A 13,514-nucleotide genomic window follows, 5' to 3' on the forward strand; every position below is an offset into this window, starting at 1 on the left:
CACTAATCCCCCCACCCTCCCCAGTCAGTTCATAACACTAATCCCCCCACCCTCCCCAGTCAGTTCATAACACTAATCCCCCCACCCTCCCCAGTCAGTTCATAACACTAATCCCCCCACCCTCCCCAGTCAGTTCATAACACTAATCCCCCCCCCCTCCCCAGTCAGTTCATAACACTAATCCCCCCACCCTCCCCAGTCAGTTCATAACACTAATCCCCCCAGTCAGTTCATAACACTAATCCCCCCACCCTCCCCAGTCAGTTCCATAACACTAATCCCCCCCCACCCTCCCCAGTCAGTTCATAACACTAATCCCCCCACCCTCCCCAGTCAGTTCATAACACTAATCCCCCCTCCCCAGTCAGTTCATAACACTAATCCCCCCCCCTCCCCAGTCAGTTCATAACACTAATCCCCCCACCCTCCCCAGTCAGTTCATAACACTAATCCCCCCACCCTCCCCAGTCAGTTCATAACACTAATCCCCCCCCCCTCCCCAGTCAGTTCATAACACTAATCCCCCCACCCTCCCCAGTCAGTTCATAACACTAATCCCCCCCCTCCCCAGTCAGTTCATAACACTAATCCCCCCACCCTCCCCAGTCAGTTCATAACACTAATCCCCCCTCCCCAGTCAGTTCATAACACTAATCCCCCCACCCTCCCCAGTCAGTTCATAACACTAATCCCCCTCCCCAGTCAGTTCATAACACTAATCCCCCCTCCCCAGTCAGTTCATAACACTAATCCCCCCCTCCCCAGTCAGTTCATAACACTAATCCCCCCTCCCCAGTCAGTTCATAACACTAATCCCCCCACCCCAGTCAGTTCATAACACTAATCCCCCCACCCTCCCCAGTCAGTTCATAACACTAACCCTGACACTGACTCGACAGTTCTTGCACCTTACCTCAGATGACACCTTGATTTGCAAATTGCCAAACTATACTGAGAATCTGTCTACGTCCCAAATGTCATACCTATTCTCTACTTTAAAAGTAGAGACACTAGATAGGGAATAGGGTACCATTTGGGATGCAGGTAATTAGACATCCTCCCTAGAGAAATGGCATTTATCATGCATTTAGTGCTCAATTACACAGTCAACCTAAATAGGACTTCTGCTCTCAACCCAACCCCTCTGACACATATTTAAGTTTTGGAGAGGGGCGGGGAGGGGGGGGGGCTTCCCCACTGGGAGCCCAGGGAGCTGTTGTTGTGTGGGGGTTTAAGTGCCTTGCTCAAGTGCACAACAGCAGGCCATGGCATCTAGGAGTTGATACCTCCTCCTTGCCAGCTCACCACCCTGACTGATGTTTTTCCATCGGACCCCGAATACGAAACTGGCAAGCCTTCGAATGCTGGCCCTAAACGCTCGGCTACCTGCCACCCCTTCAAGCTTCTATAAACGTCCTTTGACCTTTGGCCTGGAAGGTTGGCCCAAGGGTTATTAAAGGGCTTTATCTTTTAAGGCCGAACACTTTTTCTCAAGGGGAATTAAATTACAAAAGACACAGATCGAGGATCAGCTTTACTCTTTCCAAATGATAACCATTAGACCTAGGAGGAATACAATCTGATCTCAGAACAGTACCGAGGGATCACTTCAATTGACTGGCGTAGCACGGTGACCTCAGGTTATGACCAGTGTGCTTTTTCAATTAAGCACTTATGCGGAGGAAACTGGGAGGAGACGCCTGGACTTGACCAATAAGAAGTGCTCCCTTCTGCTTGCCCTTACGAACCCGCATGTGTTTCTCTCTGTCTCCCAGATCTGTTCATTGAGAGGTTCTGTATGACGGGAGGCAGTTCACCTATTGGCTACCTAAAGGCGTGGCAGACCAACCTGTACCTGTCTGCCGATGCGGAGAAGGTCAGGGAGGCGCTGTCTGAAGGTGAGTCGCACCACTTCCTGTCCTCACCTGTATATAACACCCCTACCCTCCTACTGTAGCATGGAACCCATAGACCAGAGTTAATGTATTGTGGACAAACTCAAAGGTCAACTGTCCTGCAGTGATATTGAACTGCCGACCTTCAGAGTGGGACAGGCACACACAGTGTCAATAGTTTGAATTACAGCAAAACAAAAGGTCACACACTTTAAAGTATGATTTAGAACAGTGCACTACTTTAGACCAGGGTCTATAGGGTAGTAGTGCACTACTTTAGACCAGGGTCTATAGTGCACTACTTTAGACCAGGGTCTATAGGGTAGTAGGGCACTACTTTAGAACAGGGTCTATAGGGTAGTAGTGCACTACTTTAGACCAGGGTCTATAGTGCACTACTTTAGACCAGGGTCTATAGGGTAGTAGGGCACTACTTTAGACCTGCGTCTATAGGGTAGTAGTGCACTACTTTAGACCAGGGTCTATAGGGTAGTAGTGCACTACTTTAGACCAGGGTCTATGGGGTAGTAGTGCACTACTTTAGACCAGGGTCTATAGGGTAGTGCTGCACTACTTTAGACCAAGGTCTACAGGGTAGTAGTGCACTACTTTAGACCAGGGTCTATAGGGTAGTAGTGCACTACTTTAGACCAGGGTCTATAGGGTAGTAGTGCACTACTTTAGACCAAGGTCTATAGGGTAGTAGTGCACTATAGAGGGAATAGAGTGCCATTTGGAAACAAACAGTACCCTTTCTAATGCTCTATTCAGTCCACATCGGGGAAGTTTACCGTGTGATTTAAATTTAAAGGAAATGTTCCTGCTGTCAGGATGTTGCCCTGTTGAGTGAGGTTTCCCCTTTCTCTCTCCACTCTTTGTTACCATAAAAAAAGTTTGGGGAATGGAACAATATTTCTGTAATTCCAACCAGTTGAAAGTGTCCATTGGTACTTAAAGAATATGACGTCAGATCAGTTGTTGTCTGGGACATTATTACTGATGACAGGATGACATAAAATGTGTCTTGGAAAGTCTACACATTCTAGTTATCAGATTCACATGGAATTGTTCTGCAAATTAAATATTTGTGAAAAGATTAAATATAATTTTATCCTCCTAAAATAAGATAATTGTTTCATAGTAAAACTTAGGCCCAGTCAGTGGACACACCCAAGTGAACAGACAATGGTTGAGAACTATGAAGCACACCCTTCTCTCACCCGGAACAAAAGCCTGTTGACAGATGTCAACCTTAGTTCCTGAAATGTGAGGACTGCTGCTGACTACCCCCTCTCTTTGTGTAACCAGCCGTCATATCGGATTAGTCCACCAGGGACTTTTCATGCCATGATTAGTAATCGATGTACGATCTATCCTGTGTATATTTATGTATTTCTGTACGATTATTTAGGTATTTAGTAAATAAATAATTAAGCCAACTTGTGTATTGCTGATTCAAGTTGTTAGGTTCGTGCAGATAACCAACTTTACGACGATCAGAATGAAACTGAATAAGGTGCCGATTAATAATTGACCGCTATTGATAGAAAACATGTTCAGGTCTTTAAGAGAGTTTTTCCAGAAGACAGCAGCTCTATAAACACTCTTCCGTGTTGCCCCAGGTTATTAATGAGTTAATTGTTATATGGTTTAATTCAATTACGTAATCAATTAAAAGTTTGGTCATCAATTTTGATAAAATAGCATGTCGACTCATTTAATCAGAGACACAACAGGGCTTTGGCGTAGACCGCATTCACAGTAAACGCTGCTTGTTTCGGCTCAACAGGAAATGACCTTTACATTTCTATGACGTGATCTGTTACGCTTCAGTTTTAGAGACTGAAAAGAGCCCTTGGTCTATCCCTTCGCCTCAGCCCTGCAAGGACTAAATGTTTTCTCTCAGACATCTTTAAATCGGTCTCAATATGTTCCCTCAGACATCCTTAAAACTTCTTCAGGATTGGTGGTTGCCCTGTGGGATGGTTGAGCTAAAGGCTAAGGCGATTAGCATGAGGTTATAAGTAACAAGAACGTTTCCCAGGACATAGACTGATATTGGCAGAAAGCTTAAATTCTTGTTAATCCAACTGCACTGTCCAATTTACAGTAGCTATTACAGTCAAAGAATACCATGCTATTGTTTGAAGAGAGTGCATAATTATGAACTTGAAATGTTATTAACAAACAAATTAGGAACATTTGGGCAGTCTTGATACAACCTTTTGAACAGAAATACCATGGTTCATTGTATCAGTCTAAAACTTTGCGCATACACTGCTGTCATCTAGTGGCCAAAATCTGAATTGCACCTGGGCTGGAATAATACCTAATAATGCCCATTCTCTTGCATTTCAAAGATGATGGTACAAAAGAAAATACAACAAAGATGCATGTTTGTTTCTTTGTATTATCTTTTACCAGATATAACATGTTATATTCTCCTATATTTCTTTCACATTTCCACAAACTGCAAAGTGTTTCCTTTCAAATGGTACCAGGAATATGCATATCCTTGCTTCAGGGCCTGAGTTACAGGCAGTTAGATTTGGGTATGTCATTTTAGGTAAAAATTGAAAGAAAGGGGCCAATCCTTAAGAGCTTGTCTCAATGTTTTCCCTCAGGCATTGCAGGTGCCACCATGTTAATATTAATCTTCTCAATGTTTTCCCTCAGGCATTGCAGGTGCCACCATGTTAATATTAATCTTCTCAATGTTTTCCCTCAGGCATTGCAGGTGCCACCATGTTTTTTTTTTAAACTTCATCAATATTTTCTCTCAGGCTTTGCAGCAGCCACCATGTTAATATTAATCTGTCTCAATATTTTCTCTCAGCCATTGCTGCGGCCACCATGTTAATATTAATCTGTCTCAATATTCTCTCTCGGGCATTGCTGCGGCCACCATGTTAACATTAATCTTCTCAATGTTTTCCATCAGACATTGCTGCGGCCACCATGTTAATCTTTTCCCTCAGGCATTGCTGCGGCCACCATGTTCATGTCCAATAAACTGACAGAGGTATCGCAGACGCAGCTGAGAGTGGCCTTTGACGGGGACGCTGTCCTCTTCTCTGACGAATCAGAACGCATTTTCAAGGCCCAGGGCCTCGACGGGTTCTTCCAGCACGAGAGAGACAACGAGGACATTCTACTGGACCGTGTATGTAGACATGTCAGAAAAAAAACATATTGGATTGTTATCGTTGTTATCATTCAGATTCCTGTAACTCTCTGCTTATTATAACCACCCCCAGAAAAAAAATGTATTATTTATTTAACCTCTCCTCTCCTCTCCTCTCCTCTCCTCTCCTCTCCTCTCCTCTCCTCTCCTCTCCTCTCCTCTCCTCTCCTCTCCTCTCCTCTCCTCTCCTCTCCTCTCCTCTCCTCTCCTCTCCTCGCCTCGCCTCGCCTCGCCTCGCTTCTCCTCTCCTCTCTTCTCCTCTCTTCTCTTCACCTCTCTTCTCTTCTCCTCTCCTCTTTTCTCCTCAGGGCCCTCTTAAGGACTTCCTAGCGTCCCTTGGTAAACTCCAGAAGAAGTTCTATGCTAAGGGTCACCGTCTGGACTGTCCCATCCGTACCTACCTGGTGACGGCCCGCAGCGCAGCCAGCTCAGGGATCCGTGCCCTGAAGACCTTGAGAGCCTGGGGCCTGGAGACGGACGAGGCTCTGTTCCTGGCCGGGGCACCCAAGGGCCCGATGCTGGAGAAGATTAGGCCCCACATATACTTTGATGACCAGATGTTCCATGTGGAAGGGGCAGCGGAGATGGGCACGGTTGCGGCTCACGTACCCTACGGGATCGCTCAGAAGCACCCACATAAGAAGAGCCTGAATACAGGGAAGTAGATAGCGGAAGGAGAGAATAAGAGAAAGATTGAAGAAACTAAGAGGAGAGACCTGAGATTAAATACTTTTAGAGAGGGAGATATAGAGTCATATGGAACATCTGATCTTCCCCGGGTCATTGTCACAAACAAGAACAGGGTTATTTTCAGTCAGTGAGCTTCGTAAAAACTAAGGTAGATCAATTAAAAATGAAGACAATGAAGAAAGTCTGTAAAGTTTCGGTATTGAAATACTCCTAATAGACGATAATTTAATTGTGTTGATTACAGTATGTGCTTTTCACCAGATTTCAGAAGTGTTTGTGTTGTACATAAGTGGGGTTGTTTCACCTCCTCAGCATCCTGTGTGTGCAGCCGTTATGATCATCCTTAGGAATGTGTTATCATAAGCACTTTGGTTGGCCACGGGAGAGTTCTACATACCTGATATAGAACCAGAGGAGAGGTCTACATACCTGATATAAAACCAGAGGAGAGTTCTACATACCTGATTTAGAACCAGAGGAGAGTTCTACATACCTGATATAGAACCAGAGGAGAGTTCTACATACCTGATTTAGAACCAGAGGAGAGTTCTACATACCTGATATAGAACCAGAGGAGAGTTCTACATACCTGATATAGAACCAGAGGAGAGTTCTACATACCTGATATAGAACCAGAGGAGAGTTCTACATACCTGATATAGAACCAGAGGAGAGTTCTACATACCTGATATAGAACCAGAGGAGAGTTACATACCTGATATAGAACAAGAGGGGAGTTCTACATACCTGATATGAACCAGAGGAGAGTTCTACATACCTGATTTAGAACCAGAGGAGAGTTCTACATACCTGATATAGAACCAGAGGAGAGTTCTACATACCTGATATAGAACCAGAGGAGAGTTACATACCTGATATAGAACCAGAGAGTTCTACGTACCTTATATAGAACCAGAGGAGAATTCTACATACCTGATATAGAACCAGAGAGTTCTACATACCTGATATAGAACCAGAGGAGAGTTACATACCTGATATAGAACCAGATGAGAGTTCTACATACCTGATATAGAACCAGAGGAGAGGTCTACATACCTGATATAGAACCAGAGGAGAGTTTTACATACCTGATATAGAACCAGAGGGGAGTTCTACATACCTGATATAGAACCAGAGGAGAATTCTACATACCTGATATAGAACCAGAGAGTTCTACATACCTGATATAGAACCAGAGAGTTCTATGTACCTGATATAGAACCAGATGAGAGGTCTACATACCTGATATAGAACCAGAGGAGAGTTCTACATACCTGATATAGAACCAGAGGAGAGTTCTACATACCTGATATAGAACCAGAGAGTTCTACATACCTGATATAGAACCAGAGGAGAATTACATACCTGATATAGGAACAGAGTGTTCTACATACCTGATATAGAACCAGAGGAGAGTTACATACCTGATATAGAACCAGAGGAGAGTTCTACATACCTGATATAGAACCAGAGGAGAGTTACATACCTGATATAGAACCAGAGGAGAGGTCTACATGCCTAATATAGAACCAGATAGTTCTACATACCTGATATAGAACCATAGGAGAGTTCTACATACCTGATATAGAACCAGAGAGTTCTACATACCTGATATAGAACCAGAGGAGAGTTCTACATACCTCATATAGAACCAGAGGAGAGTTCTACATACCTGATATAGAACCAGAGAGTTCTACATACCTGATATAGAACCAGAGGAGAGTTCTACATACCTGATATAGAACCAGAGAAGAGTTCTACATACCTGATATAGGAACAGAGTGTTCTACATACCTGATATAGCCTGTCAACTACGAGCTTTACTTTCCCATTTGACTTGAGCAAATGCATTCACTTGAACTGAACTTGTTTTATTTTCTTCAACATTTGTGGGATGTAACATGTGTCCTGTGCTATTTTTAATGGCCGATCCATGGCTGTGGTTGTAGCGAAGGGAAAAGGCTACAGGTGCTTCAGAACTCTCCACAGTCCGTCCTAAGAAGAAGAAGAATAAGACAGAGGTGAACTCTTGATAGTAACCAGGATGCTATTTTACAAGATGACGAATGGCATCTGGACTGTGCTTCAAAACACATGGATGAGACTGACGACTGACGACTTAAAGACGTGGTAACACCTGACGACTTAAAGACGTGGTAACACCTGACGACTTAAAGACGTGGTAACACCTGACGACTTAAAGACGTGGTAACACCTGACGACTTAAAGACGTGGTAACACCTGATGCGACTTAAAGACGTGGTAACACCTGGACGACTTCAAAACACATGGTAACACCTGACGACTTAAAGACGTGGTAACACCTGACGACTTAAAGACGTGGTAACACCTGACGACTTAAAGACGTGGTAACACCTGACGACTTAAAGACGTGGTAACACCTGACGACTTAAAGACGTAACACCTGGTAACACCTGACGACTTAAAGACGTGGTAACACCTGACGACTTAAAGACGTGGTAACACCTGACGACTTAAAGACGTGGTAACACCTGACGACTTAAAGACGTGGTAACACCTGACGACTTAAAGACGTGGTAACACCTGACGACTTAAAGACGTGGTAACACCTGACGACTTAAAGACGTGGTAACACCTGACGACTTAAAGACGTGGTAACACCTGACGACTTAAAGACGTGGTAACACCTGACGACTTAAAGACGTGGTAACACCTGACGACTTAAAGACGTGGTAACACCTGACGACTTAAAGACGTGGTAACACCTCAAAAGTGTCCGGAATTGGGAATCGATTCTATTATTTATAGAATCAACAAAGCCATGATCCAGAAGCACAGAGGAATGGGGTGAAATAACTATATTTGACAGTTGCACGACAAGACATACCTATTCATGAACATATGTAGCACACATGGAAACAGTTACGCGATGTAATGTATTAATTAATAGACCTTATTTGTTCGTGTCGAATTGTCTCACTGTGAAAAAAAAAAGTTATTAACTTCAAGAATGAAGAGGTCACTTGCATGCTCGTCATCTTCCCCGAAGATAACAAATAACACAATTGTATTATCTCACAAAAGTCTTCTCCAAGTAACAAAGCCATAAATACCAACCATAATGTTTTTTAAAAATCTCTGAGTTTCCATTGGTGCCTTGGTTCTAACACATGTAGATGGTGTATCACGTGTCTGTTCTGAGGGAACACTAAACGATCAATAAAGTTTTTACGAATTGAACTCCATGACAGAACTAAGGAGGAAGTGCTAAAGGAAGTGCCTGGTTGCATCCTAAATGGGGAACCCTATTCCGTATGTAGTGCACTACTTTTGACCAGAGCCCTATGAGTCCTGTTCAAAAGTAGTGCACTATACAGGGGATAGGGTATGTAAGCGTGTAACACTAGTTTAAAATGGCTTCCTCCCGTCGTCTCCCTCCACCGTCACTGACGTTAAAGAACTTGATGCATCGTGAGACTTACAGTACCTCCCCTGTACCTGATTCTACAGTCTACATTGTCAACTCGGTCATAAGTTGATATACCAGCAATGTGACTAGAAAAACGTATGGAATGAATTTGTGTTCAATAACATATTGAATAGAAGCGTAATTAAAGATCTCTGTTGTCATACATTTAAATGCATAGATATGTTTTTTTTGTTCTATGGTCTGTAGAAATACAGTGAAAAGACTAACAATCAAATGTAGCTTCAAATATATGTTATTTAGTATTTGAAGGGGGAGAATATATGTTATTTAGTATTTGAAGGGGGAGGAATATATGTTATTTAGTATTTGAAGGGGGAGGAATATATGTTATTTAGTATTTGAAGGGGAGAATATATGTTATTTAGTATTTGAAGGGGGAGAATATATGTTATTTAGTATTTGAAGGGGAGAATATATGTTATTTAGTATTTGAAGGGGAGGAATATATGTTATTTAGTATTTGAAAGGGGAGAATATATGTTATTTAGTATTTGAAGGGGGAGAATATATGTTATTTAGTATTTGAAGGGGAGGAATATATGTTATTTAGTATTTGAAGGGGAGAATATATGTTATTTAGTATTTGAAGGGGAGGAATATATGTTATTTAGTATTTGAAGGGGAGAATATATGTTATTTAGTATTTGAAGGGGGAGAATATATGTTATTTAGTATTTGAAGGGGGAGGAATATATGTTATTTAGTATTTGAAGGGGGAGAATATATGTTATTTAGTATTTGAAGGGGAGGAATATATGTTATTTAGTATTTGAAGGGGGAGAAATATATGTTATTTAGTATTTGAAGGGGGAGAATATATGTTATTTAGTATTTGAAGGGGGAGAATATATGTTATTTAGTATTTGAAGGGGAGGAATATATGTTATTTAGTATTTGAAGGGGAGGAATATACGTTATTTAGTATATGAAGGCACCACACTTGTAGACAAAGACCATTTAGTTCTACCAGAGACACATTTTTGGTCACCTTTTATTTGAATAATCAGAGTTTTCCACGTGGACCTGCTATACATGGTCATACTATCAACATACGATCTGTTAATAAGCAACTGCTGTCTAAAGGTTATGGTGAAGTGTTACCTAATATTTGAGCAGTTTGGCTGTCTAAACATTATACTAATATCACCCCCCTGAGTATTATAACGATGAAATCTCTTTACCATGTAAACACAGTAAACCTGGATGGAAATAATCGATGCTCAAAATGTTGTTTTTTTTTCTAAAAGACGGACTTTTAGTTTTAGTTTGACTTAAAAGTCCCAATAATGATTTAAATGTGTCACTATGTATTTGGTCAGCACTAGATATCTAGTGCTGCTGATGTGTCTACGTGGTTACCCTTGTTACCATGTTACAGTATAGCTGTATCTAAAATGATTTTATGCTCCTCGTCAACCATTGTTGGACATTTGGGGACATTTCTTATAAAGACGATCATTCAAGCGTTTGCTAAATGACAGATATTATTATATAGAATGGGTCGTTTTAGTTTGTCAATAACATACACTGTATTTCATTACAACGGAACATTCCACAGAAAAAACTACAGAAGTTTGGAATGAGTCTCGTCACCATTTTGATTTTACTTTTATGTACAGTGGGATGAAAAAAGTACGTGAATCCTTTTGAATTACTCTGATTTCTGCATAAATGGGTCATGAAATTTGATCTGATCTTCATCTAAGTCACAACAATAGACAGTCTGTTTAAACTAATAACACACAATTATATGTTTTCATGTCTTTATTGAACACTTCGTGTCAACATTCACAGTGCATGATGGGAAAAGTATGTGAACCCTTGGATTTAATAACCGGTTGACCCTCCTTTGGCAGCAATAACCTCAACCAAACATTTTCTGTAGTTGTGGATCAGACCTGCACAACGGTCAGGAGGAATTTTGGACCATTCCTCTTTACCAAACTGTTTCAGTTCCACAATATTCTTGGGATGTCTGGTGTGAACTGATCTCTTGACGTCATGCCACAGCATCTCAATCAGGTTGAGGTCAGGACTCTGACTGGGCCACTCCAGAAGGTGTATTTTATTCTGTTCAAGCCATTCTGTTGTTGATTTTATTCTGTCTTTTGGGTTGTTGTCCTGTTGCATTACCTAACTGCTGTTGAGCTTCAATTGTTGGACAGACAGCCTTACATTTTCCTGCAAAGTGTCTTGATAAACTTGAATTTTTCTGTCGTTGATAGCAAGCTGTCCAGGCCCTGAGTCAGCAAAGCAGCCACAAACCATGATTCTCCCTCCACCATACTTTACAGTTGACATGAGGTTTTGATGTTGGTGTGCTGTGCCTTTTTTCTCTCCACACATAGTGTTGTGTGTTCCTTCCAAACAACTCAACTGTAGTTTCATCTGTCCACAGAATATTTTGCCAGTAGCGCTGTGGAACATCCAGGTGCTCTTTTGCGAAATTCAGACGTACAGCAATGGGGTTTTTTTGGACAGCAGTGGCTTCTTCCGTGGTGTCCTCCTATGAACACCATTCTTGTTTAATGTTTTTGCGTGTCGTAGACTCGTCAACAGAGATGTTAGCATCTTCCAGAGATTTCTGTAAGTCTTTTTTTCTGACACTCTAGGATTCTTTTTTAACCTCATTGAGCATTCTGCACTGAGCTCTTGCAGTCATCTTTGCACGACGGCAACTCGTAGGGAGAGTAGCAACAGTGCTGAAATTTCTCCATTCATAGACAATTTGCCTTACCTTGAACTGACTTTTAGAGATACGTTTGCAACCCTTTCCAGCTTTAAGCAAGTCAACAATTCTTAATCTTAGGTCTTCAGACAACTCTTTTGTCGAAGCATGGTTCACATCAGGCAATGCTTCATGTGAATAGCCAACTCAAAGAGAGTTTTTTATAGGGCAGGGCAGCACTAACCAAATGTTCAATCTCATCTCATTGATTGGACTCCAGGTTAGCTGACTCCTGACTCCAATTAGCTTTTGGAGAAATCATTAGCCTCTGGGTTCACTTTTTCCAACCTACACTGTGAATGTTTAAGTGATGTATTCAATATAGACAAGAAAAATACACTAATTTGTGTGTTATTAGTTTAATGAGCACACTGTGTCTGTCTATTGTTGTGACTTAGATGAAGATCAGATACAATTTTATGTCAAATCTATGCAGAAATCCAGGTAAAAGGGTTCACATACGTTTTCTTGCCACTGTATATGACGACTGAACAGAAAGTTATTAGTCAGTAATTAACAACTTTCTTATCAAATGTAAATTTTTCAGACTAAATTAGTACTTGAACATAGAAGATAACTATTCCAAACCGTAACCATCATAACCAACCTGGATCCTACAACTCTCTCCTCTCCTCTGTTGTCTCCTCTAGTCTCCTCTCCTCTGTTGTCTCCTCTGTTGTCTCCTCTAGTCTCCTCTCGTCTCCTCTGTTGTCTCCTCTAGTCTCCTCTCCTCTCCTCTGTTGTCTCCTCTCCTCTGTTGTCTCCTCTAGTCTCCTCTCCTCTCCTCTGTTGTCTCCGCTTGTCTCCTCTCCTCTCTCCTCTGTTGTCTCCTCTCAGTCTCTGTCCTCTTGTCTCATCTCCTCTGTTGTCTCCTCTAGTCTCTGTTGTCTCCTCTCTCTCTGTCTCCTCTTGTCTCCTCTAGTCTCCTCTCCTCTGTTGTCTCCCTCCTACTGTTGTCTCCTCTCTTCTCTCCTCTGTCCACTGTTGTCTCCTCTAGTCTCCTCTCCACTCCCTCTGTCTGACTCCTCTAGTCTCCTCTCTCCTCTCCTCTGTTGTCTCCTCTCTCCTGTCCACTGTTGTCTCCTCTCCTCTCCTCTGTTGTCTCCTCTCCTCTGTTGTCTCCTCTAGTCTCCTCTTCTCTCCTCTGTTGTCTCCTCTAGTCTCCTCTCCTCTGTTGACTCCTCTAGTCTCCTCTCCTCTCCTCTGTTGTCTCCTCTCCTCTCCTCTGTTGTCTCCTCTAGTCTCCTCTCCTCTGCTGTCTCCTCTAGTCTCCTCTCCTCTGTTGTCTCCTCTAGTCTCCTCTTCTCTGTTGTCTCCTCTAGTCTCCTCTCCTCTGTTGTCTCCTCTAGTCTCCTGTCCTCTGTTGTCTCCTCTAGTCTCCTGTCCTCTGTGTGTCTCCTCTCCTCTGTCGTCTCCTGTCCTGTCCACTGTTGTCTCCTCTCCTCTCCTCTGTTGTCTCATCTCCTCTGTTGTCTCCTCTAGTCTCCTATCCTCTGTTGTCTCCTCTAGTCTCCTCTCCTCTCCTCTGTTGTCTGTGGGACTGTG

At 42.4% G+C, this 13,514-nt stretch overlaps 1 protein-coding gene across 2 annotated transcripts in view; it reads left to right on the top strand.

Moving 5' to 3' along the window:
* nt5c1aa (5'-nucleotidase, cytosolic IAa) overlaps nucleotides 1-6,031 on the top strand; it is a 61,066-nt gene extending 55,035 nt beyond the window's left edge. For both annotated transcript variants that reach the window (XM_042295094.1, XM_042295095.1), the window contains 3 exons: nucleotides 1,776-1,898; nucleotides 4,874-5,058; nucleotides 5,388-6,031. In XM_042295094.1, the coding sequence (XP_042151028.1) occupies nucleotides 1,776-1,898; nucleotides 4,874-5,058; nucleotides 5,388-5,744 (665 nt within the window). In that variant the 3' untranslated portion in view covers nucleotides 5,745-6,031. The remainder of the gene's footprint in view (nucleotides 1-1,775; nucleotides 1,899-4,873; nucleotides 5,059-5,387) is intronic.
* Nucleotides 6,032-13,514: the final 7,483 nt, after the last annotated feature.

This window comes from Oncorhynchus tshawytscha, linkage group LG13 (assembly GCF_018296145.1).
Source record: "Oncorhynchus tshawytscha isolate Ot180627B linkage group LG13, Otsh_v2.0, whole genome shotgun sequence".
In the NCBI taxonomy this organism is placed as follows: Eukaryota; Metazoa; Chordata; class Actinopteri; order Salmoniformes; family Salmonidae; genus Oncorhynchus; species Oncorhynchus tshawytscha.